Source organism: Gopherus flavomarginatus, chromosome 6 (assembly GCF_025201925.1).
Source record: "Gopherus flavomarginatus isolate rGopFla2 chromosome 6, rGopFla2.mat.asm, whole genome shotgun sequence".
Lineage (NCBI taxonomy): Eukaryota > Metazoa > Chordata > Testudines > Testudinidae > Gopherus > Gopherus flavomarginatus.
Window position 1 is genome coordinate 64,370,956 of NC_066622.1, and position 13,305 is coordinate 64,384,260.

At 50.7% G+C, this 13,305-nt stretch overlaps 1 protein-coding gene across 4 annotated transcripts in view; it reads right to left on the reverse strand.

Moving 5' to 3' along the window:
* Positions 1 to 576: 576 nt before the first annotated feature.
* Positions 577 to 13,305, reverse strand: part of PDLIM1 (PDZ and LIM domain 1) — a 75,937-nt gene continuing 63,208 nt past the window's right edge. For all 4 annotated transcript variants that reach the window (XM_050960250.1, XM_050960248.1, XM_050960249.1 and 1 more), the window contains 3 exons: positions 10,265 to 10,413; positions 6,638 to 6,755; positions 577 to 1,112 (listed from right to left, as the gene is read on the reverse strand). In XM_050960250.1, the coding sequence (XP_050816207.1) occupies positions 926 to 1,112; positions 6,638 to 6,755; positions 10,265 to 10,413 (454 nt within the window). In that variant the 3' untranslated portion in view covers positions 577 to 925. The remainder of the gene's footprint in view (positions 1,113 to 6,637; positions 6,756 to 10,264; positions 10,414 to 13,305) is intronic.

A 13,305-nucleotide genomic window follows, 5' to 3' on the forward strand; every position in this document is an offset into this window, starting at 1 on the left:
TTTTTTGTAGCGATTGGCTGAACAAGAAGTAGGACTGAGTGGACTTGTCAGCTCTAAAGTTTTACCTTGTTTTGTTTTTGAGTGCAGTTATGTAACAAAAAAAAAATCTACATTTGTAAGTTGCACTTTCTTGATAAAGAGATTGCACTTGTATGAGGTGAATTGAAAAAATACTATTTCTTTTATCATTTTTACAGTGCACGTATTTGTAATAAAAATAATACTATAAAGTGAGCACTGTACACTTTGTATTCTGTGTAGTAATTGAAATCAATATATTTGAAAATGTAGAAAATATCCAAAATTATTTAATAAATTTCAATTGGTAGTCTGTTGTTTAACAGTGAGATTAAAACTGCGATCACAATTAATTTTTTTTTAGTTAATCATGTGAGTTAACTGCGATTAATCGACAGCCTTCATAAAAATGTAAAAAAATTCTTAACAATAAACATCTACATTACCAAAAAATACAAACTGAATTCTGCCAACCCTGTTCAGAATGCGAAGTGTTTTTTGGGGGTGGGGGCGGAAGGAGGCCAACATACACAGAACTGGAAGAAATGCAGACAACGGTTTGCCTTGTGGATTCATCACGTTTATTGAACATGAACAGAAGGAAAAACAACTGAGACACACAGCTTCTGTGCTTCAGCTTTGGCTTCTGATTTTCATCTGCAATCGACAGTGAAGGGAGAAAGATTGGACAGTACAAAAAGGGGATCCAAACTGATCTGTCAGAGCAGATTTTTAAAAATGCAAGTGTTGAACAATTAGTGGCACCTAAGGCTAACGGATGGAGGGTTACTGTGGCAGCAAAAGAAAAGCCATGCCGAGCATTGCTTATTGCAAGGCAGGTTTAAGGGGGGGCTGCTTTTTGGAAAACAGTAGTGTAGGAAAAATAATACAGAGCCGATGATGTCATTCATTTTGGAAAGACAGTGACCACCTCATAGCCTTCAGGAGGGGTCACTCGCTCCCGGGCATGCGTCTCGCAATAGATGCAATCTTCCACAAAGAAGTGTCCTTTCTGCTTGAGGTTTGTCCCACAGTCGCTGCACACGTAGCACTCTGGATGGCGGTGCTTGTCACGCAGTTTCACAAACGCCCCCCTGTGGGAAACAACATAATGGCTCAGCTCTGGGGCTCCTGCAATCCCTCAAGGACTCCCTGGCTGAAATTCCCCATGCTTGCCCACTACTGGGACTGCTCCAGACAGCACAGCCATCCCCTCGAGTGGGAAGGAGGCAGCTGTTCTGCAGCAGCAATGTGCCAGTGAGAATATCTATGGGGAGCATGGGTCTAGGGAGGCAGAATGTGGATATCCTCGCTGGACAAAGACTGATGCCCAAGAAAGATTAAAAACTCTCTCCCCCTCACACACAGTGCAGGCCAGGGCCATGCAGGGTTAGAAGACTATGGGCAAGATCTTCAGTTGGTGTAACCCCAGTACTCCCTGTGGTGCTACATCAATTTACACCTGATGAGGATCTGGCCCCGTGACTGGCTAGCACTATGCAAAACAAGAACCCTGTTCCCTGAAAGTATTTTTAGAACTGGCCTTCCCATTTTTCCAAGCACAAGCACAAGAAAGTTCCAGGGAAAGTCCCTGGTCAAATTCTCTGGTGATATCCTTGGCGAAGTTCCTTCGCTTTCACTCGGCATTGTAACTGATCCCTGTCAGACCCCGTTGCCTGCATCCCCCGGGCAGTCTGTCCAGAGACATCCATGTTTCTATGGCTGTGCTGTAACTGTGCTTGCAGAGCCCCTTCTCTCCACAGGCCCAGGAGATCCAATACCTCCCGTCTACTCCAGACAGGAACATGCCCAGTGAGTGGAGCTGGCATGGTTGGCTGTGCTTCTGGGTGTGCTTGCCAAGCTGGGCAACCAGGAAAAGGCATTTAAAAAAATGTGGGGTGGGGGTTAAAGTGGGGTGCAGCTTCTGGTCTCTATGACCCTGAGGCAATGGAGTTTACAATTGTGAACAGAGCAGTCATGGTCACAGCGAATGGGGCATTGTGGGACAGCTGCTGGAAGACTGGTAGGATTGACACAAGTCACACTTGCACTGCGTTGACCTCAATTGGTTGACTATGGCTCAAGGCCGTTCAGGGTGGTGGCATTACTGCATTGGCATAACAGGGCGCTTATGTCAGTTGGAGACAAATTTGAGTGTAGACACATACAGAAATAGGTTGGCGCAAGGTGACTTACATCAACCTAACTTTGTAGTGTAGACAGGCCTTAGTCTTAGAGAGGAGCTGGTAAACAGGCGTGTGCAACACTGAGGGTGTACCATAAAAAGTGGGTTTGAATGGCTCAAAACAAGTAAAATGAGCCAAAATATAACTCCAACACAACCAGTTTGGGCAAAGGGCTGCAGAATCAAAGGGCAGCCCTCTGACTTGCAACTTAAAAAAACCCAGATGTTTGTGGGAGAGGCAAAAGGTGCCTGGACCCTGGCTGAATTTTCCAATGCAGCAAATAGTCACTAACTCCTATGCTGTAGTTGGGGTGTCTAATTGTTCCATTGTATTCCATTCCCCTCAGGGAAACACAATGCAAATGCTATTTGCAACTAGCCAAACCAAAATAAGGAAAATACACAGCAGCTTGTTAGCTACCTGATGCAGCTCCCAAACAATTCCCTAGGAGTATAATTTTGCTCTAGCAGCACTCTCTTGAATTCATTAGTCACACTGTTTATAGTGCAGAGCTTTCCAGATCTACCCAATTGTTAGAGGAACCGCAGGGTTTCATATTTTAATGCTGATTCTTATTTTACATGACATATCCCTGGTAACAGAACTTACTGATGTTCTAGTGTTGGTCAGCGTTCAGGCTATGCCAGGCTTGTGAGACTCTGGCACGGAGGATGTATGCCGGAGATGGGAAAGTCTAATGGAGGCTTTGAATGTATGGACTGCAGTGGGAAAGTTTTAAACATAATCCTCCAATCTGAGATCTATTTAAAGATCCCGCTTGAACTCCCAGGCAGAATTCTGCAGAGACAGCAGTTATAAGGAAACCAATGCTAAAAGATAAAAGGAGGACGGAAGATCTCATAGTTAGGCCAGGTCTACAGTTACAAGTTTACAGCAGCCCAGCTGTATCGATGCAGCTGTAAGATTGCTGGGGTAGCCGCGCTAGGCTGATGGAAGAGGGCTCTCCTGTCGACATAACAAAACCAGCTCAAGGAGCAGCAGTACCTATGGCAGTGTGAGCTGCTGTGCACTCAATCACTTAGGCCAGCAAAATTTATGTTGCTCAGGGTGTTTTTTTTATACATCCGAGTGACAAAAGTTTTGCTGACATAAGTGCTAGTGTAGACATGGGCCTTAAGGTACTGGACTGGCGAGTCAAGAAATCTGGCTCCTGTTCCTGGCTCTGCCACACTCCATGTTATGTATTATTTGCATTGCAGTAGCTCTTAGAGACCCCAGCTGAGATCGTGGCCCCATTGTGCTAGGTGCTGTACATACCCATAATGACAGAGTCTCTGCCTCACAGAGCTTATGATTTAAATAAACAAGACTGACAATGTTTGGGAGGGGAAACAGAAGCACAAGAAATGATGCGACACTTGTCCAAGTCACACAGCAGAGCTGGGAAGAGAGCCCAGATCTCCAAACTCCCTCCCAGAGCCTTAGGCAGGTAGGGGTGGGAGTTTGGGTGGGGGGAGGAGGTCTGGGGTGCAAGCCCTGGGCTGGAGTGGGAGATTGGGGTGCAGGATGGGTGAGAGGTTGGGCTCTGGGATGGAATTTGGGTGTAGGTTCTGGGCTGAGGCAAGGGGTGTGGGTGTAGGACAGGGTGACCAGATGTCCTGATTTTATCAGGACTGTCCCGATATTTGCTTGTTTGTCCCGCGTCCTGACCAATGTTAGGTCGGGACACTGGACAAACAAGCAAAGGCTCCAAAGCCTGGAAGGGCTTGCGCCCTCCCCTGCCCCGACTCCGCCCCATCCTTCCCCCATTGGATCCCTCCCCAAATCCCGCCCCATCCCCGCCCCCTCACTTCCCCATTGGCTCCCTCCCCAAATCCCCGCCTCTTGCCAAGCACACCATGCCCAGGAGACGCAGGGGAGCGCGGGGCCAGGGTGAGTGAGAGTCCGACCTGGCCCTGAGCAGGCAGGACTCGGGCATGGTACCTGGAGGGAAAGTAGGGGGGTGGCCCGCAGGGCCAGGGGGCAGCTGTTCTCCCCACCTGGGCAGCGGGACTCAGGAGGAGCTGCTGCTGGAGCTCCCACTGCAGTGGGGGGAGGAAGTGGCCAAGCACGTGGTGCTCGGCGGCTGTGACTTTGGCGCCCGGGCCCGAACCCCCGAGCCCGGGCCTGCTGTGGGAACTCAGCAGCGCGCACACTGTGCCCAGCCCCATGCCAGTCGCTTCTGGGCTGGCTGCCCAGCTGGTGCAATCCCGTGGCAGAGGCATCATTAGCCCAGCCCCGTTCGTTCCCCTGCGGGACACAAGTGGGATGCGGGGGGGCTGAGGCCTGCTGCCCCCACTCCGGGGTCACCTGCGGGATTGCACCAGTTGGGCAGCCAGCCCAGACGCGACTGGCCAGGGGCTGGGCGCACGCAGCATGCGCGCTGGGTCCCCGCAGCAGGCCCAGGCTCGGAGGCTTCGTGGGCACCAGAGCCGCAGCCGCTGAGCTTGGCCAGCAGCCGCTTCCTCCCCCCACGGCAGTGGGAGCTGCAGCAGCGGCTGCTTCTGAGTCCTGCTGCCCAGGTGGGGAGAACAGCCGCAGCCTGGACCCGCAGGCCACCCACTACTCTCCCTCCAGGTACCGCGCCTGAATCCTGCCTGCTCAGGGCCAGGCCAGACTCACACTCGTCCCGGCCCCACGCTCCCCTGAGTCTCCCGGGCCTCCCTCCAGCACTTGCGGAGGGAGGAGGAATCGGGGGTGGGGGATTTTTTTTTTTTTTTGCTCTGCCGCCATTTTTTTCCCCTCTGCCCCCGCCCCGCCCCCCTGCATCCCGATATTTGACCTGGGTGATCTGGTCACCCTAGTGTAGGAGGGGGAGAAGGGTGCAGGCTCTGGGAGGGAGTTTGGGGGCTGGAGAGGATGTGTGGGAAGGGATGGGGATGCAGAGTTTGGGGATGGGGGGGGTGCGGAGGGAGGGAGTGCAGGCTCTGGGGTGGGGGAGGGATGCAGGGCTTACCTGGGGCTCCTAGGCAGGGTGGGTCGGGGGGGGTCTCCATGTGCTGTTACCCCCAGGCACTGCCACCGCAGCTTCCTATTGGCTGAAGGGGCATTGGGGACAGGACACAGACCCACCACACCCAGGGCTGCAGGGAGACCAGCAGCCATGTGAAGCAAGCAGGCAGGAAGCCGCTCAGCTCTGCTGCGCTGCCGGTGTTGAGTGGGGGCCCTGGGCTGTTTTAAATGGGGGGGGACACCTGGGGGCAGAAGGTGGGGCAGAGGGAGAGACCAGTGCTGGAGCCAGGCATGTGGTGCCTGGGTACTAGGAATATTCCTGGTGCCCAGGCACCACGGGCCCACAGAACTCACCGCTCATGACAGGGAGTCACTGTGTCTGCATGCATCCTAGTGACTTGATTTGTTCTCCATCAGTCTGAAATAAACCTGCCACCTACACTGAGAAATACAGGCTGGGCTCTGTGTGTCCAGGAAAACGTAGTCGCTGCCTCAGGAGTAGGGTTGCCAACTTTGTAATATTTAAAAACCAGACACTCCAGCAGCAGTGCTGGAACCTCCTCCACGCTGCCTCTTCCCTGAGGCCCAGCTGGTGGCCCCAGCTGGGATGGGGCTAGCACAGATGATGACCTGGTGCCTCCCTGCCTCCTGACCCCACAGTAACTGGACTTTGGGTGTCTGGTCAGTAGATCTGACTGGACACTGTCAGGTCCCCTTTTCGACCAGACTTTCCGGTTGAAATCTGGACACCTGGCCACCCTAGGAGACCTTTGCAGGGTTCACTGGCAGCATTTGTGAAACCTTCTGAAGGTACAAGCACCACGGGCCCTATTTCCAGAGGAGCCAAGTGCCCGCAGCTCTCACAGAACATGAGTCCTAGACAGCAAGCCGTATACGCACACACTATAGTATGGCAAGCTCCACTCTATGGGCACATCTACACCGCATGCTTCTTTTGGTAGTGTGTAGCATACATACCAGCACAGCCTCCTGACATGGGTATAAACCACAGTGTAGCTGGTGAGACATGGCTCAGACACATCTAAAGGGAGTGGGTATATATGCAAGTACATGGCTCTATTCCCCCAAACTATGCTTCCCTATCTATGCTGCTATTTTAGCTGCGGCCTCCACATCGCTGGAGCCCTTCCCTGCCACTGGAAAGACTGCGGGGAGACAGCGGGGAAAGACTCCACCAGTTCTCTTCTGCTGGAGCCTTCTCCTGCTGCAGGGAAAGACTAGTCCTGCCAGAGCCTTTCCCTGCCACAGTGAAAGGCTCCGTTAGTAGGGAATGCTGAAGTTTTTGACTGCTCTCTCCCACATGCCAGAGCCTTTCACTGCCATGTGTAGCACATACCACAGTGCAGATGCAGCAGACTTTTCACTGCGGCTTGTAGTAGATACCCATACCCTACATGCTGCTACCAGCGGTGTGTAGTGTAGACATCGCCTATAAGAAACTGGGACAGGTCAATACTTACACAATGCCGGATCCACACTTATCACAAATGGGCAGCTTCTGGGCATTTCCGATCGATGAGGCAACTTTTGTCATTGGTGGTTTCACACTTCTAAATCCAGAAGGTTTATTGGGATCGCCTGGGGATAGGAACAGAGCACTTTGGATTATGGGTTGCACAAACTGAAAGAGGAATCTTTAAATCCAGACTGGATGCTTTGCTAGAGATGCTCTAGTTCAATTCAGCTGTTGGACTTGAAGCAGGAATTAATCCAGGGAACTCCTAGGGCCTGTGTTATTCCAATATTCCTAGCCTTACAGTAAAGAAAGAGCTTTTAAAATAATGTGGCAGTTAAGGGCTGCAGATCCTCTCAATTTACAGATAGTGGTACATACATTATAGATCAAGATAGGAAAGAGGGACTTTATTCCATCTCAGGCAAGACGGGACAGGGCGTGGGGGCAACACCCTTGGGTCTCTCAAGAGTATGTGACTCAAACCCAAGAGTGAGCTGCATCCAGTGTTTGCCAAAGAAAGGGGATAAAACCCCACAGAAGCAGCCAAAATGGCCGGCAATGTCATAAACGCAAGTTGCTGCAGCCCAGCCCACATGGCACTGATGAAAGAACAAAGGAGGAAGCCTATGCTATGATTAGGGGCCTACCAAATTCATGGTCCATTTTGGTCAATTTCACGGTCATAGGATTTTTTAAAATTGTAAATGTCATGATTTCAGCTACTTAAATCTGAAATTTCACAGTGTTGTAATTGTAGGGGTCCTGACCTCAAAAAAGGAGTTGTGGAGGGGTCGCAAGGTTATTGTAGGTGGGGAGTTGCAGTACTGCTACCCTTACTTCTGTGCTGCTGCTGATGTGCTGCTAACCCTAAGCACCCCACCATCAGCAGCGCAGAAGTAAGGGTGGCAATACCATACCATGCCACTCTTACTTCTGCACTGCTGCTGGCGGTGGCTCTGCCTTCACAGCTGGGCAGCTGGAGAGCAGCGATTGCTGGCGAGGAGCCCAGCTGTGAAGGCAGAGCCACCGCCAGCGCAGTGCAGAAGTAAGAGTGGCATGGTATGGTATTGCCACTCGTACTTCTCAACTGCTGATGGTGGGGTGCTGGCTTCAGAACTCGGCGCCCAGCCAGCAGCCGTTGTTCTCCTGCTACCTAGTTCTGAAGGCAGCACAGAAGTAAGGGTGGCAATACCGTGACCCCCTTAAAATAACCTTGTGACCCCCCTGCAACTCTCTTTTGGGAAGGACCCCCAATTTGAGAAACTCTGGTCTCCCCTGTGAAATCTGTACAGTATAGGGTAAAAGCACACACAAGACCAGATTTCATGGGATGTGGGGAATGAGATTTGACAGATTTCATGGCCATGAATTTGGAGGGCCACAGCTATATTGCAGCTGCCAGCTATAGCTCCTATTATCACAGCAGAGTACAGAGAAAGGCTAGAGCACAGCCAGCCACACACTCTGCGGATGCTGTTGCACCATTTGCCTGTTGGGCCAATAGCAAAGCATGTCAAAGCCTGCCTACATCAAAACATCTGTGCCGTTGTACCTACATCACTGCAGTTACCCTGGGGTGACCCCTGCGGTTGACACACTGTACCAAGGCAAAGCAGGGTTTGCACTAGTGCAGGCTAAACCACAGAGGTGCAAGTCCCACTTGGCCCCAGTCCAACTCGTCTATGTTTGTGTTTTGCCCACCGTAGGTGTATTGATGTAGTTACACATCTGCAAAGCCCCTTCATCCTGAGTTGCCTCTGAATAGACCAGGAAGGATCCAGCACCACTTCAGAGTCACTGCTGCCCATGATGATGTCCCTCAGTGACATGTGTAACTATTGTTGCTCCATCCAGACAATCCAATATGATGGACTGTGCAGTGAAGAGGCACAGCAGCGTGCTCATGGTAGCCAACTTTAAAACATCTTTTTAATTATTTAAAAAACCCTTCCTACCTTATTTTACATGAAATGTGACCTCCCAATAAGTGTTCTAAGGCTGAAAAGTGATTTGAGGCTCACCCTAGAGGGACTGTTATTTCATTGGTTGTTATTCTGAGTTCCAGGATGAAGACCAAAAGACACTGGCCCAGATCCTCAGCTGGTATAAAGCAGTCTAATGATTAGGGGGACCAGATGTCCCAATTTTAGAGAGAGAGAGAGTTCTGATTTTTGAGTCTTTTTCTTCTATAGGCTCCTATTACCTCCCACCCCTTGTCCTGATTTTTCACATTCGTTGTCTGGTCACCTTACTAATGACTGAAGACAGCGGTGTCTCTGCCGACTTCTACCAGCTGGGGATGTGGCTCAGAGTCTTTGAGCATTTGCTGCTTGTGCCTCTGTTTATCACTGTAAACTTTAGCAGCATCACCAAGCATCTGGACTGGAATGCCAGAGCTTTCTGAGCTGTGTTGAAGGGGAAGCAGGTTAAGCAACAAACATTCTTTCAGGGATGCATAACTTTACAGTTCCTGCTCAGTATCAAGATTTATCAGCTCAAAATGAAACCAAGCAACAGCCCATTTTGGCTCTTTATCAGGCAAGCATATTTCAGTGCTAGAGATTTCCAGCAATGCTGCAAATCCTTGCAAAGTAGAAGAAGAAGCCCCTTTGCCTCTTATTTTCTTCAGTGCTATTGAGAACAGAGTCGACTTTCTCAGTGATTGACAAATGAAATGAGAGTTTCTCACACGTGCAGAATTCCCATCAGTAGTTGTAAGTTACAAACATGCAACATAAACAGGGACACTTAAAAATATATGATTTTATCTTGGATTAAACTAAAAGAATTTTAAGAATCTAATTTGCTTCTCGCTTTGAGGCTGTTTGTTTGCTCTTTGCAAATCACTCAGCTTACACAATGGAATTTGACAGATGTTTCACTTCCAGACTCATACCAGACCACCATGTTATTACAGATGGACTTGAACATACATCTCCCCAGTGCTGTGAACTCAGCCAAAGAAAGGCTTTTAATTGGCCATTCATCAAACACATCTCTTCCCTATCTAGACCTGTTTGTTAAAGAAAAAAAGAGTTAAAAACAAACAAACTTAAGATCTGGGGCTCAGCTAAGTACAACACAGATCCCTTTGATAAGGAGATTGTAGTTGTGCATTGTAAAGTCCACATGTTGACCCAGTGGCGCCAAAAAGAGTGGCACCTTCAGCTACTCGTTCTTACCAGATCCAGTAATTTCCTGGATTTCAGCTGCAGCTGATCTTTCCCCTTTCCTTGTTGAGAAGACGGAAACTGCTAGCTTTAGTGCTCACACCTTCACACACACTGTCCCATACAATACTGAATCTAAAAATTCTTTACCCGGTGAAAAGTGAAACCTGATATTTAGAAAATTTGGGGGAGTTTCTAAAAATTTTTTAAAATGCTTATGCTGTAAGAGTTCAAACCTATGGGTACATATGGATAACAACTGTATCGAAAGAGTATCCCTGCACATGGAAGTTAATGGAAAAGCGCCTGTCTGAAGGTTTCTGTGGAAATCATCTACAAAGGCCACTTTGAACAGTCAGCAGGTGGGGAAGAGGGTTTGCTTTTAAACCAAATGTAGACTATAGATCAGATCATAGCAAAGGGAATCTGACAGCCACATGGAGAACACAGTAACTGCTTACCTTCAGATTCTAAAATTTCTTGTAGCACCAGGAACGAAGCAGATTGCCTGGGTGGTTCCTTTGGGTCTTCAGTCTCCTGGAGCATCTTGTAAACCTCAGACTCCTTGTCTATGACAAGGTTATTGGAGGGCTGGTTATGTTGCTCCAAACTGGGGAGAATATTAAAAAAAATGCTTGATAAATGACCTATAATTAAAACAATCCACTGCCACAATCTGTAAATACTATAATCTGAGAACACCCCCATATGCAAACATACAGCATACCATAGTGGTGATAGAGGCTACGTTTGCACAAGGAAAGTGAAATCCTAGTGAGATGAACACCATGGCTTCCCAGTGGAAAACTCTTTTTCATGAGGATTTCCTCTCTCTCTCTCTCTCTCTCTCACACACACACACACACACACACTCTCTCTCTCTCTCTCTCTTCCCCCTTCTCAAGTATACTGTGCAATTCAATGTAAGAAATTTAAAAAGGTACTTTCCAGGAAATAACAATTCTGCTGAAATTAAATAAAAGGTGCATTGTGCCCAAGGCCAGCTTTAGGAAGTGTGGAGACCAATCTGAACATTTTTGGCGGGGCCCCGGCAGGGATGACTTAAAAAAAAAAAAGTAATGGAAAAATGCTTTTTGTTTCTTAGCCTTTCAGTTCCTTATAAAAAGTTCTGATTTAAGGGATGTGCCACAGTATGTATTTTTTGTACCAATAGGGTTACAATACATCCATATTTTCCTCCTGGATGGTGATTTATTAACCAAAAAGCCTGACATGTCCAGGAAAATACAGATTTATGTTAACCCTACCTAAAGTTATTTTTTAAAAAGATGGGCCTGAACTAGAAATGAGCTCCGTTTTACATGTGTGGGTGTGCACATGTGTATCCAGTGTGCACGTGTGGGTCCCAGCTGCTCCCTGCCCCCCTCATTGAAGCAGGTGTGCAGAGTTACTGCCCTGGAACTGCAGGGCACCAGTGAACATGGGACTGGCTAGAGGCAGGGCAGGGGCTGACTGGAGGTAGGGTCTGACTGCAGGCAGGGCAAGAGGTGTGGGGCTGGCTGGAGACAAGGGTGTGGGGGGTGAGTTGGCTTCAGGCAGGGCCACAGAGGGGTGCAGCAGGGGTTGGTAGGGCTGAAGACAGGAGTGCGGGACTGGCTGGAGACAGGGCAGGGGGTGCAGGGCTGGTGCAGCAGGGCTGGCTGGAGACGGGCTGGCTGCGGGCAGGGGGTGCGGGGCTGGCTGGAGACAAAGACTGGTAGGATGACCAGATGACAAAGATGAAATATTGGGATGCAGGGCAGTGGCTACTCCGTTTCGCCCCGCCTGGGACACTCGCTCCCACAGCCCCGGGCAGGCCCGCCCCAGGGAGCTCGGGGACTCACCCGGGCAGGGGGCAAACCAGGCAGCCGGGCCCGGCCCCTCCCAGCAGGAGCGTGTTCGCCCACGTGTGTGTCTGCCTCCCGCCCACGCAGGCCCCACCGCGCTGTGCCGTGGGCTGCAGGGCTGGAGCAGTCTCCATGCTGCACGCCAGGCCCTAGCCTGTGTGCAAACCTGGGAGGGAGGAGGAATGGTGCGTGTTTGGGGAAGAGGCGGGGCCAAGGAGGGGATTTGGGGAGGGATCCAACAGGGGAAGGAGGGTGCGGAATCAGGACGGGGGGGCCCCCCAAGAGCCCCTCTGGGCTCCGCCTATGCAGAAGGCAAAATTGTTTGTTTGTCCAGGGTCCCGACCAAACATCGGTCGGGACGCGGGACAAACAAGCAACTATTGGGGCAGTCCCAATAAAATTGGGACGTCTGGTCACCCTAAGGTCTGGAGGCAGGGCAGGGGATGCGGGGCTGGCTGCAGGCAGGGGCTGGTGCAGGCAGGGCAGGGGGTGCAGCAGGGGCTGGCTGCAGGCAGGGGGTGCAGGGCTGGCTGCAGACAGGAACTGGTGCAGGCAGGGCAGGGGGTGCAGCAGGGGCTGGCTGTGGGCACAGGGTGCAGGTACAGAAAGTACAGCCCACCCTGTACAATGAGTACCCCCTCTTCCTCCCTCCCCCACCAGGGTAGCAGCAGCAGCCTGGGGCTCGGGGTCTATTTTAAGGGCCCAGGGCTCCCCTACTTCTACCGCCCCGGCCCTTTAAACAGCCACGGGAGCCCTGGGGAAGTGGCAGGGCTTCAGCAGCTATTTAAAGGGCCAGGGCAGTAGAAGCAGCTGAAGCCCTGGACTTTTTAAATAGCCTCCAGAGCCCCACAGCACTACCCCAAGGCTCCAGCAGTGGGACTCTGGTGGCAATTTAAAGGGCCTGGGGCTCCAGTCCCTGCTGGGAGCCTCAGGCCCTTTAAATTGCTCCCTGGGGAAGCTGGGCCACCCTGGTACGGTGCACCGGCTCTTGCCAATATGCTAAACTGGGGCTTGAGAGTGGGGCCCTCTTAGGGGTGGGGCCCCATTCAGGGGAATTGGCTGAATTGGCCTAAAGCAGGCCCTGTGCCATAGGCTACGTCTAGACTACCCGCCGTACCGGCAGGTTAAAATCGATTGCTCGGGGATCGATATATCGCGTCTCATCTAGACGCGATATATCGATCCTCGAGCGCGCTTATATCGATTCTGGAACTCCACCAACCCCAATGGAGTTGCGGAATCGACAGGGGGAGCTGCGGACATCGATCCCACGCGGTGAGGACGGGTGAGTATTCTGATCTTAGATATTCGACTTCAGCTACGTTATTCACGTAGCTGAAGTTGCGTATTTAAGATTGATTTCCCCCCGTAGTGTAGACCAGCCCATAGAGAATGAATTGTGCTGCTCTTGGGGCAGGCCCAGCTCCTGTTGTTTAAGAAGAGTGATCTGGCTTGGTTCTCAGCACAACTAGAGCTGGAGACAGAGTCTGTTTAGTGCAGGCAATGGGGAGCAAGTGGGGCTTAGTAATAAAAGCTGACTTCAGCTGCAGAGTGGTGACTCACTGCTTGTTCCTGCTCTAGGAATGCAGGGGACCAATGCTACAATTCAGCAAAACACTTAATGTGTGTAACTTGAATAGGGGAATTTGTATTTC